Source organism: Gambusia affinis, linkage group LG14, assembly GCF_019740435.1.
Source record: "Gambusia affinis linkage group LG14, SWU_Gaff_1.0, whole genome shotgun sequence".
NCBI lineage: Eukaryota > Metazoa > Chordata > Actinopteri > Cyprinodontiformes > Poeciliidae > Gambusia > Gambusia affinis.
Genome location: NC_057881.1, coordinates 25,252,035 through 25,265,014, shown reverse-complemented (window position 1 = coordinate 25,265,014; position 12,980 = coordinate 25,252,035). Strand labels below are relative to the sequence as shown.

At 37.8% G+C, this 12,980-nt stretch overlaps 1 protein-coding gene across 1 annotated transcript; it reads right to left on the bottom strand.

The window, feature by feature from the left end:
- Positions 1 to 314: 314 nt before the first annotated feature.
- Positions 315 to 6,995, bottom strand: LOC122843922 (sodium-dependent neutral amino acid transporter B(0)AT1-like). The gene is made up of 12 exons (XM_044139056.1): positions 6,794 to 6,995; positions 4,574 to 4,714; positions 4,343 to 4,480; positions 4,063 to 4,244; positions 3,692 to 3,802; positions 3,070 to 3,182; positions 2,840 to 2,968; positions 2,588 to 2,744; positions 1,529 to 1,733; positions 1,294 to 1,453; positions 1,018 to 1,180; positions 315 to 552 (listed from the first exon to the last, which is right to left on the bottom strand). The coding sequence occupies exons 1-12, from the start codon at positions 6,990 to 6,992 to the stop codon at positions 397 to 399; spliced, it is 1,854 nt and encodes a 617-aa protein (XP_043994991.1). The 5' UTR covers positions 6,993 to 6,995; the 3' UTR covers positions 315 to 396.
- Positions 6,996 to 12,980: the final 5,985 nt, after the last annotated feature.

Here is a 12,980-nt window from a genome sequence, read left to right as displayed (position 1 = left end):
TTTTGGCGTAGATTATGCACTGCATCTTCTGGCTGTTTTGTGTGAACATTTGCATAATAAGAATTGATTATTGTTGTATTCTCAGGTCTTATAACACTCCAAGCTCACCTTACATTTCATACATTTTTCTGCTGTTGTGGTAACAAAATGAGTCAAACAGCAGTTAGAATTGGCATCATTTATTTCACAAAATGAATCAGCAGAAGTTTTTTTTTTTTTTTTTACTAAAAACTATAAGATACATTTTAAAAAATTCAGCAAGGTTGTGATCAACATTGAAATGGAGTTAACAGTGTCTGCACTGTACAAATACTAATCTGTTAACCAAAGCAGCACATGGGCATGAGGTGAAATGGATAACGTTATTAAAAAAGAAAAAAAAAAACATAGCTGGATTTAAGATCCGAAAGTTTTTTTTTTTCTAAATGAAACATAAATCCATCTGCATAAGGCGTACGCAGGAGCCACCAGGCTGGGGACTCCTGCCACGAGGAAGATCGCTGCGTTGATCCACGAGGGGTACTCCACTGACGACAGAGTGGGAAACGCATCCTGTAAGCACAAAACTTTATCATTCAGCGCATGCTTTGGTGAAATGTTGATAATACGGATTATTATAATTATTTACTTAAAGAAAGAGACATAGAGGAAATAAAACTGCTCTAAATTCAAAACTTCTAAAACAATCGCAAACTTTTAAACAAGATGGAAACAATTGTTCCACGGAAAAATAACAGAAAGTGAGACACAACTTAATATGATTTTTTTAAAGATTTGTGTTGGTGGCATTTTAGATGATATTAATTAGCAGTCGAACAGACAATGTTCAGACTAGCTTGTAGTTTGACATCCTCACGAGAACATCGCCTTGATTCTCCAAGAACTCTCTGACTGCTTTTAACCCCTGGTAAGGCACAGACCAATGAATACTAGTCCAAATAACCCAACTTCAAAAAGAACCAGCTTTGCCTGTTCCTTTGACGAGATACAACTTGGTCACAAAGTTTCATATCTTACAGAGTTGGGGTCCCAGACTAAATAGGTGAGCTTCTGTTGTACTTGAGTAACCAGATAGAAAATGAGGATGACCAAGACAATCAGCGGACTGACGACTCTCCACGTAACCTGCCAGAAGATTGACGGCTTGCGTCCAACCATGAACTCTATGTCCTTGTTGAACCTGTTTTAAAAGAAAATGTAAAGCATATCCTTTTTTTTAAAACAACAACTGGCACACTTGGAAGAATTTTAAAGTTAATGTCTTGACTGGATAGTTTGGGAAGGTCAACTCACCTGTCTACGCCATAAATGTAGACAACAGCTATCATCTCAAACAATCCGATGGTCAGCAGAGGAACTGATCCAGCAAAATTATCGAAGAAAGAGACCCAATAAAGGCCTGAATTCTGCGTAAACAGCAGGCAGATGATGAAGGAAACGACACACGTCAGCCCTGAAACAGACTTACAGTAAACCAGTGGAGGGCATGTTCAAAGACAACGAATGCTTCCGGAAAAAGTCGGGTTACCAGTGAGTGCTTCGTGGGGCCACTTTTTAGGAAATATTTGCAAGTCTTTCAAGGGAACCACCACTCCCTCGATGTTGCCGAAGAGCGTGGAGAGTCCCAGGCAGAGGAGCATGACGAAAAAGAGGACGGACCAGACCGGAGAGCCGGGCATCTTGGTGATGGCCTCAGTGAAGACGATGAAGGCCAGACCTGTTCCCTCCACTCCCTGAATGAGTAAGCACAAACTGATCATCACTTTAATTATTTATGGCATTAAAAAAAAAAATCTGATTTTTTTTTTTAAAGATGAACTGATTGTACTTGTGGATTGGACTCCAGTTTTTATCAAATTTTGGCCTACTAATACAAATTTATGTAGAAGTTATTGTAGATCCGAAACACAGCAAGATTTTTTTGCACCTGTGACTTTTTGGAAACAAGATGTTATATTTATGCTAATTTTATTAGGAAAAAGTGTTCCTAAAAATGTTTTAGTCTCATCAACAAGAACATACGATCCACAGGGGTTTGTGTTTTAGTTTTCATTTATGTTTGTGTTCTGATCATTTTGTTACGTTTCCAGGCTTTCCATGTTCAGTTCCTTTATTATTGTCGTCAACGTGTAGTCCTATTAGTTAATTCCTTGTCGTTGAGCTTCATACGTCTTTCTTGTGTTTTGTTTGTGTTCTTTTCAGGGTTCTGTGTGTTCACTTTGTATTATCTGTGTTTATTAGACTAACCAGCACCTTACTGTTGTAGAAGCTTAAATCATAAATTGCCGTTCCTTTCAAATAGATTTTGTGTGTCCTCTGGTATTGACTTTAAACACCTGGATGACATTTTGAAGAAGATATATTCAAGTGTTCTTCCCTAGGTAACATCTTCCACACAGAAGAGGGTTACGTTTAGCACAAACTATTAACAATTTGTTGCATTCACTAATTAGGAAAAAAAATCTGGTTTTAAAATATTTGACTTGTGAAGCTCCTAATCATTTTGAAAAAATCATCCGATGGTGATTCCTGGATGAATCTCGTAACGGTTTTTCTTTTCTTTTATTATTATTTTTTAAGAGTTTACCTCACTGAGGAGTTTCTGCATGTCACAGGTTTGGAGATTCAGTCCAAGCACGACATCAGGATAGGAGCGGTTTAGGTGATTGAAGGCTACATCGTAGTTGCTTGATGTGATGTTGTCTTCAGGAAGATCAAACGTATTTAATAACCTCACAATGTTTCTAAAACGAAAAGCAGAAGAGAATTTGGAACCACTTTAGAAGCGATTAAAGCGTTGGTTATTCTTTGTATTGTACACAAAATGTACCGTACTTACTCACTGATACAGGTGTCGTACTTCTCAGTGGCTCTGAAGCCAATGATGGAGTAGGTCACCAGGGCAGCATAGACCGACGTGAGTCCAGTTACGACAGACAGGATCACAGCATCTTGCACACAGTTGTTGCTGGAGGGGGAAAGAAATGTACAGAAAAGGGAAGAGACTCAGAAACTGCACTGTGTTAGGAAGAAAAGATGCGCCATTTCCACAAAATGTCCACGTCTTACTGAACAGGGTTGTAACTCGAGAAGGAGATGAGGCCTCCCCATGCCAAACCAAAGGCGTAAAACACCTGAGCTCCTGCATCCAACCAAGTAGTTGGTTTAATCAACTCCTCCGCCTTAGAGAGAGAGAAACTGTGAAGAGATGAGGCAGAGTACAGAAGCAGACAGCGTACGCTTTTTCCTGATGGATTTTCTCGAGATAAGGAGTCAGTTTCCAGATTTCATTTGAAAGTCTGAATCGGGTTTAACACATGTTTCAATCATCTTGTGATCTCACAAACAAATGAAAGGCCTTGACGTGACTTTGACAAAGTTTGTTCAGGCTCTTCTCAGGAAAACTCGTGAGAAAATCATCTGAAAACCAACTCGTTATCTTAAGTTAATTTCCTGATGTTTTTCTTGTCTTGAGAAAACCTTTAGGAAAGTAACTCATTGCTTTGATGAAAGCTTTGGAAAACTATCTTGAGAAAACAAAAAATTAACTTGCTACGTTGAGAAAACCGCCCTGCAACCAACTTGTTATATCAGGGGAAAAAAAGTATCTGCTCTCGCCTCCTGTAGCATTGACTTGTGACATCACAAAATAATGTTTGGTTTGTTAAAAAAGAAAATGCATAAAACGCACATCTGGTGTGAAGAGGAATTTTATCCCGCTCACGGCACCTTTCAGGGTCGCTCCTCGGATCAGGAAGATCGCCAGCACTATGTAAGGCAGGATTGCTGTGACGTAAACCGCCTGAGGTCATGATGAGAGAAAAAACCTGGGATAAGTGGTTATTAGAGTGCGTGTTTGGCCCAAGGCAGAAACAAACAATTCAGGCTGCTACGTTGAATTTGAACCTCCACACCAGCAGGAGGAAGTGTCACAAAAGTTAACATTTGTACAAGAGAAGCTTTCTACTGGTTTTGATCAGACTCATCTCATCTACTGTTCCCTCATTCTCTACGACAAATGAAAATTTGCCATGTTTTTTTTTTTTTTTTAAATGAACTAACCTTCCCTGAAGTGCTTATTCCTCTAATGCAGCAGATCGCAACAATTGTCCACGCTGCCAGCAGACAAACCACCATTGGCCACTGGATTCCCTCAGACTCCGATATGGAGGCAGAACTATTCAGAGTCTCTCTGTAAAAGAAATAATCCACAGTGGAGCTCCGCTGGCATTCCGATATAAATTCTGAATAAGATAAAAAAAAAAACATAAAGATAGTCAGTCATGATATCTTGTATCTGGTGACGTGGACAGATGTTGTCTGAAAAGGTGTAACTGAATACCTGTCCCATTTTCATTCAGTGGACATTGCGCCCATGGCAGAGGCTGCTGAAAAGAGTTGAGGAGATACCAGAGGATCCAGGCTATCAGGGTGTTGTAGTACAATGCAACCAAGAAAGACACCAGCATGGAGGCGATACCTTGGTGCGGACATCATGACAGATGTAACACAAAACCAAGATAGTGAAATGTAATGTATATATATATATATATATATATCTTTTTGTACCCACCAATACCAGTCAGGTAGGGGCTGATGGTCCTCCACACCCCAACGCTGCCTTTCCTCAGACGTTGACCAATGGCGAACTCCAGCAGTAGGAGAGGCATTCCTTCCAGCACCAGCAGGATCAGGTAGGGAATCAGAAAGGCACCTGGAAAAGGTAGCAATCCATGCTAGCTGTCACTTTTATTTCACAATAATTTGGAATTTTGAGGTGAAAGACATTTAAACTTTTCTCAGTGGAATGCTTAATGGATGGTAGTTGAAAAATAGCCATAGCGAACAGCTTGGTGAAAATAACCTAACAGTGCAATTGGAAGTATAGGAGTCAATGTAAATAAATACTAAGGAAGCTGAAACTGACTATCTTGGTCAAATGTAAAAAACAAACTGCAACAAACTTTATTTGAAATGGTTCATAAAGTGCAAATAGGAGTTCCAAATATAATGTAAAATAAATAAGAAAGCATGACGTCACTCAACAGTGCAACGCATTGAATTAGGATGCCCTTATCAACTGGCCACATTGTCACCAATTTAAACCAGATCACATATCTCATGTCAGATCACGTCTCTCAAATACCAGCTCTAAAATGTTTCTTTGACATCCAAACGAACCAAAAGCCCAGTCATTTGCCCGATTGTTGTGTCGCCTTATAAAACCTAATCAGTTTGGACGAGGCTGGAGTTCAACCACTGTGGATGTTCGCCATTTGAACCTTAAAAACATTTACTGTTTCCTGTTCACACTGATTCACCTTGTAAACATTATTGCCACTGAAGGTACTTTGCTCCGTTCAAACATCGAAACATTGGTTTCTGATGGGAAATATGTGTTTTTTTCCTACCTGAATTCCTTAATTTTTTTGAAGTGGTGTAATAGTTTATTTTTAATTTTAGTCTTTAAAATACAGAATTTACACATATATTATTTTTGTCTGATTACATCCTTTTTCGCAAAACAATCAAACATTGAGTCAGTAATTACACATACAGTTCTCTTTACTTTTACTTCAGCGATTTGTTGGATGGCTACTTTTTCATTCTTCTTAATAATATGTTGAAGTGGTTCTACTGTTATTTCGAGATACATATTTTTTTTAACCAATTCTGTCGTTTTGCAGTATTATTAATACAAAGTAAATCCCTGATCTCTGTTATATGTGCAACTTTATTTGCACTTAAATTCAAAATTTAACAAATATTATTTATTCTCTTGCAGATTCTTAATGGATGAGTGAAAAGATTTGTTGTGTTTCTTGTTTAGGACTAGAAAATAATCTACAGCGATTCAAGTTAACGTGTTCTTTCATCTACTGAATTTAATTGGAACCTATCTCTAACCAAATTACAAAATATCTAAAAACATGGTAACAAACCATAAATATGTTGAGCTTTAATCAAACTCTGAATGACTGGAGAGCGATTGTTTGTAATTAATATTGACACCCGAGTGTCAATATTAACATTATCATATATCTGTTTGATAATGAGGCATCGTGGCGAAGGTAATCTCAGGCCATTGTCCTGGTTAGTCATTGAGGCTTTATGCAGTGTAAAGTGAGGAATAAGGCATTTATTGTTTAGATATGATACTGCCGACAGGAAGCCGCCATCACCTCGCAGGTACAAGCAGCATTTATTGAGGACGTGTCTGTTTGAACAAAAGAACACATCAGATATCGGTAATCAGTCACAGCTAATCGTGAGTAACTATAAAGATTAGCCGTTGTGTAGGGCTTATTCTTATGAAGTGCTCCCTTTATGCGCGACATATTTACTTATTTAGTCTCTAAATTAATGCTGTTTGTCAGTATTTTAGATATCAGTTACAGCAGAATTGAACTAATAAACCCAGACGAAACTCAGTCCAGCTGTGGCTCAGTGTGCCGCATCAATATTAATTTCTCACTTAAATCATATGCAAGGGGAACACGCACGTAGATTATCTTTAATGTTTAAGCAAAGGCATCGAAAGCCTGAGAATAATTAAAATAACCTCATGGCCAATTCATGAGCAGAGTGCTTTGCACTTCTACATAAGTGATTTATTAACTCTTTGCTTGGCTGTAGGTTCACTGGACCAGTCATTTTCTTTACAGAAAGAAAAATCCAGCTGTTTTTTGATTTTTTGTCAGCATTTCAGCCTTTTAGATAAAAAAAAAGACAGCAACAAAAAAAAACAACAACACTACAATTAGTGTTTCAGTCCGTTATTCACATCACTCACCTCCTCCATGACTCTGACACAGGTAAGGAAAGCGCCACACGTTCCCCAGACCGATACAGAAGCCCACACAGGTCAGAATGTACTGAGCCTTGTTGTCCCACTGGGGCCGCCCCTCCGCATCCTCTTTCTCCATCCTCTCCAGGTCGTCGTAGTCGGGGATCCGGAGCTCCAGGCCCGGGTTAGGGATCACCAGCCTCATGGTGAAAACCGATGCACGGATTGAGTGTGTATGTGTGGAGTGCAAGCAAGTTGCTATTTACACTGCAGCCTTTGGCGGTCACGACACAAATTTATGGTCTTTTACTGCTTTGCTCCATGAATAGATAAACAAATAGCAAAGCTTTGCATTTATTTTTGAGCACTCAGTGGTTTTTCATGCAATGGAGGACAGGGGCTTTCACTGGAGCTAAAAATAAAGTCCTGGATTACGCATAAACCTTTGAACAACAAAACACATGTTGGGAGCAAGAAGAGCCTGATTTTAATTAGTCAAAAGGTAATTATTGATCAAATCTTTAAATAATTCATATTGTCTTCACATATTTAATAGACATATGTGTGCATGTTTTGTATTGGGCGGTAAAAGTGCTACGATACAGAAATAACATTTCATATAATAACTTAGATAAACTAATAATAATTCATGAAATATACACCAAACAATTATCCGTCAATGAGTGTCATTGGATTTTTTTAAAATGCAAATAATTACACTTACATATCTTTATTTGAAATCTGTATTCAAATGTTTTCTTAAACTATGTTATTATTTTGGTATATATGTTTTTTTTCTGTTAATATATTTTTTTGAACTGTTCACGGTAATTTTTAACCTGCTCACAAACTCGACTGTAAACTAAATTATCTTCCAAAGCAGAAGCAAAAATTCATTAAAATTACAGTAGAAGATACAAATACTTAATTTATAAATACATCTAACATCCGATGATTGGGAATTTTAATAGATTTGTTTTGCATGCAGTTATTTAATTTAATAGAATTTAAATAATATTTAAATAGGCATTTCTTTCATGCCTGCTTCCAGTTTCGTCAAAACGATCAGATATGCAAATATTACATACACAGTAAAAATGCCGGTAGTGAAGTAACACCCACAGTGTTAATTTTTAACACCCACAAAGTGTCTTTATGTGTCCAAGTCAGCTGGTGTTAAAGTAACACTTTTCAAAGTGTTAAAATGTTGACACCAAGTTTTTGTTAATATTCAACAATACCGAGTGTCACATTAACATTACAACGGTGTTGGTGTTAAAATATAATGTCAAAAGTAACACCAGTGTAGTGTTAACCTCAAATATAATATCGTGTTAAAAAGGTAAATAATTGACCCCACAAGGTGTCAAAATCAACCAAATCCAGTGGTAAAAAAAAATATTCAAAACAATACACAGAAATGGAAAGTTCAACTTTTATTTAACCCATTTCAGTATTACAGACCTTCAATGCACAGATCATACAAAACAGTGGTAAGGTGTGTGAATAGATTTTCCATGTTCTCAAAACATTCTCTGACTTTGTTTAAGGTTTGCTCATTCACTTCAGATGAAAGATTATGTAAGAACAGCAGTGAATATGAACATCATTAACAACCTCTTCCATTGAACAAGTTAAAGACTGTACAATATTTTCAGAAACTCCAGCTGCTTGAACTTGGGCAACAACAGAGCTACACATGTCCATGAACTGCCTCTTTTTAGGAAGACTTTGTTGACTAACAGAAGTACTACTCAATGTGTCATCACCACAAACATCATCAGTCTCAACATTATCTGCTCCAACATTGTCCACATAAACAGAATCTATAGCAATAGTACCTCCATGTGCTTTCATCAAGTACTTTTTGAACCCAGAATACATGTAAAAAACAGATGAACAGCCTTGTTCCCCACATTTCAAACACCCTGGATACAAAGCATGACTAAATTTCAAATGCTGAAAAAGAGTTGAAGAATTTCTGTGCTGAACCTTACAAATGTAACATGATGGCATATTTAAGAGTTAATTCTCACTCTGATTTCCTCGACTCTGGGGCTCTCCTTTGTTGTTGCCGCATCAATCCCATAAACTGTTGTTTGGATGAATGTGTAGAAGTTGAGGAGGGTTGCATCGTAGGACACAGCAAACACAAAGTGTGCCTTAAAAGTTCATCGAAGGCAGCCACTGCAGTCTGTGCCACACAAGGAATGGGCTTCTGATCCAGGATGATGTAGAACTTCTGAATACTGCTCTTCTTCTCTCCAAAGCAGAGGAGGAAGGGCTGTGCAGATCCAACTTTGCCAAGGAATGTCACCCTGCTTGTCCCCACCTAATATTGATTGGTTTTAGTCCCTCACTAGCAACAAATTAAGAACATTTTCCACCTTCCTTTAGCTGTGAACAACCTCCTGAAATATAAACTTCCAACGTCCGTCATGATTAATCATTCGCCTTCATTGATTAAGTGACTCAGTTGCAAAGGGTTTATAGTTTGAGTCATGCAGAACTGACCTGACCGTTTCCATAGCAACGACCAGAAGCAAGACATTCCCCCAGAACTACAGTGAGGTCATTGTTGCTATGACATCTTCTATGACATAGATCTATGTCATAGATCAAAGAACATCTAGACTTATGAATGCTTTCATCTCTAAACATCAGTCATTAGATCAGCAGCTCTCCTACAGTCAGCAGTGTTTTACGATTGTCAACATGGAGAAAGTTTTAGCAACTTTTTTCTTGCCTTTGAGTTTTGCCACGGGGTATTTGATCACCACGGGAGTAAGAAAAGTAGTGAACCATCTGCTTCCTGGTGTCCAATTTGAGACGGCTAATTATCGAGACGATGACACTGAATTTGATGAATTTGATCGATATCTTTTTAAACCTTCTCCGGCTGGAGAAGGTCGCTCTGAGGATATAAACTCTCAGAGCGAGTGCACCGTCTCTCCTCCAGCTGGGAATCCAGAGGAGGATTCCCTGGATTCCCCAGCTGGAGAAGATGCAGCAGAAATTTCAACAGAGTTTTCAGATTCCTCTAGTTTTACTAAAGAGCAAACTTCCCCGGCTGGGGAAGTTTGCTCTCATAAGAAATCAATTAAACACTCTAATTTAACCACTGCTGAGCTGCAGCATCTGGCAAGACAGTATAGATACACTGATGCCCCAATGTCATACAGCTGTGAAATTTGTCATGAGGAAAAACGACGTCTTGCTAAAATGACGAAAAGTCAACGCAGACGTCACACTAAAAACGTTGCATCTTATGTTAAGTCACAGCCTGTTGTTTCCGTCTCGCTGCTGATTTTTAGTACAGCAGCTTTACAAGTTCTCCATGTTAATGAATGGGTTCTCTCCGGGTACTCCGGCTTCCTCCCAAAGTAAAAAAAAGATTTTGTGCACATTAGATCAGTAGTGGGAAGTAATGAAGTACAAGTACTTTGTTACTGTACTTAAGTACAATCTTCATGTATCTGTACTTTACTTAAGTATATTTAATAACGGATACTTTCCACTTTTACTCCACCACATTTTACAGTAAGTATCTGTATTTTCTACTTACTATATTTCTACAAAACCGTCGCGTTAGTCGTTACATCCAAGTCGCATTGCGCTTTTTTTCCGTTAAAATGTGAAGGAGTTAAGAACAGTCATGGTTCTCCTTCTGCTTGGTGACTTCTTGCTTTTTGCACCTTGGACAGTATTCATAGTTGAGTGTTGTTTACCATTGGTGCTTTGCCTTAATTTCTATGTTTAATGGAGCAGACAGTTGTGGTTTCTGACATGGGTGATGTGGGCGAACGTCCAGGGCGGTATCTTTTAGGGATGGTAGGAAACCACCGTGGATTGTGCCACGGAGATGGAAGCAAAGCAGAATGAAGAAGAGTTTGAATTGATAATGATACTTGTTACATTTATTTCAGCTCTCAGTATTTAATATCTAGGTGTTTTTATGGTAATGTGGATTTTTCAAATCAGTTTGAGAAGCAATTTTGATAGGTGCACTTCATTTTATTGTGTTCTGTAGCGCGGGGTGCTGGTCTTGGTCTTGACTTGGTCTCAGGTTAGGTGGTTTTGACTACAAACTGCTACATGGCTCCTTGGTTGCATGTTCTCCCTCATCCAGCTTCTTTCATCCCCTTTCTGTTGGATTTCTTTAAAAATAAAGGCCATTAGTGGCAAAAAAATGAAGTTCATGCTATGTTAGGACAGGAGACAAGATGTTTCCATCCCTGAAATTATGATGCATAGAATCACAAATCTAAACCTAAACTGTCACAGAGAGTAAACACAATAAAAACATGCTTCATTTGTGGCATTGTTCATTAAAATGGCACATATTTCATGTATTAACATTAAATACGATAGGTATGCTTAATGATATTGTATTAAAGATTAGATAATGCATTCAGAAAGTACTTTTACTTTTAATACTTACGTATTTTAAAAGCCAGTACTTTTTTACTTTTACTCAAGTAACAATGTTAATGTGGTATTTTTACTTCTACTAGAGTATATGTTTGTCTGTGTATTTGTACTAAATAAATGTACTAAATAAGTACATTTATTTAGTACTTTCTCCAACACTGCCATTGAGTATGTTAAAGTAAGTGTATCAGCTGAAATTAACCAAAATACTAATAGCATGAATGATGTCAGTAGCATGTGGGGCATTACTAGTTTGTTGTCTGTACTTTACTTACTCCATTCAGTTTACTAAACATGGCTAGTAAGTAATAAAATAGCTAAAAGCTTATTTAAGGTAAAAGGCTAATGCTAATGAACTGTTCCCTAACCTGAGAGAAGAAGATAATGCAGGCTAATGTTGCACCACCACTAACCTTAAGGGGATATTGAGGCTTTTATTTTTAAAAAACCATAAACTTCATATTAAATGGCCACATTAATCCAATGTCTAACAGTGGTTTTGTTTAAACCAGTCACATAAACCCAAAATAGCAATTACTTGATGTAAAAAATGTTAAGGCTTTTATTTTGAAATTTTCAGTGAGCTTCATTTCAAAGGTCCAAACTAATCCCATGTGTAACAGTGGTTGGGTTAAATCAGTTATAAAATGCCCAAACATTCTGTAGTTCTAACATTCAGCCTCCTTCTGGAGAAACTCAGAGTTCCTCCATCATTGTAGTTTTTTATCTGCTGACTCAGCCCTCCTCTGTAGTAACAGAGTTATAAAATTATTAAACCAAAATCATTTATTTGTAGCTCTTCTCCAAGCAGGCAACATGTCTTGTCACATTTTACAGCAACAGCAGCAGCAAATGCCTGTAAGTTACATTTAACTTTACTTTTAAGATCTTTTTAAGTAAAGTATGATTCAAAGTTTTAAACCTGATAGAAAGATGAAAAACCTACTTAACTTAATGGATTTAATAAACCATTGTCAATCTAAACTTAATATTTAACTATTAAAATCCCTGCTTTAATCTCCAGCCTCCTGAAATATAAACTTCCAACGTCCGTCATGATTAATCATTCGCCTTCATTGATTAAGTGACTCAGTTGCAAAGGGTTTATAGTTTGAGTCACGCAGAACTGACCTGACCGTTTCCATAGCAACGACCAGAAGCAAGACATTCCCCCAGAACTACAGTGAGGTCATTGTTGCTATGACATCTTCTATGACATAGATCTATGTCATAGATCAAAGAACATCTAGACTTATGAATGCTTTCATCTCTAAACATCAGTCATTAGATCAGCAGCTCTCCTACAGTCAGTGTTTTACGATTGTCAACATGGAGAAAGTTTTAGCAACTTTTTTCTTGCCTTTGAGTTTTGCCACGGGGTATTTGATCACCACGGGAGTAAGAAAAGTAGTGAACCATCTGCTTCCTGGTGTCCAATTTGAGACGGCTAATTATCGAGACGATGACACTGAATTTGATGAATTTGATCGATATCTTTTTAAACCTTCTCCGGCTGGAGAAGGTCGCTCTGAGGATATAAACTCTCAGAGCGAGTGCTCTCTCCTCCAGCTGGGAATCCAGAGGAGGATTCCTGATTCCCAGCTGGAGAAGATGCAGCAGAAATTTCAACAGAGTTTTCAGATTCCTCTAGTTTTACTAAAGAGCAAACTTCCCCGGCTGGGGAAGTTTGCTCTCATAAGAAATCAATTAAACACTCTAATTTAACCACTGCTGAGCTGCAGCATCTGGCAAGACAGTATAG

Excerpts from the sequence above, each read along its gene's own strand:
- LOC122843922 (XM_044139056.1), bottom strand. The coding sequence starts at position 6,992 with ATGAGGCTGGTGATCCCTAACCCGGGCCTGGAGCTCCGGATCCCCGAC. Across the intron at positions 1,734-2,587 it reads TGCAGAAACTCCTCAGTGAG|GGAGTGGAGGGAACAGGTCT; the intron begins GTAAACTCTTAA and ends TTACTCATTCAG. Across the intron at positions 553-1,017 it reads TAGTCTGGGACCCCAACTCT|GATGCGTTTCCCACTCTGTC; the intron begins GTAAGATATGAA and ends TTGTGCTTACAG.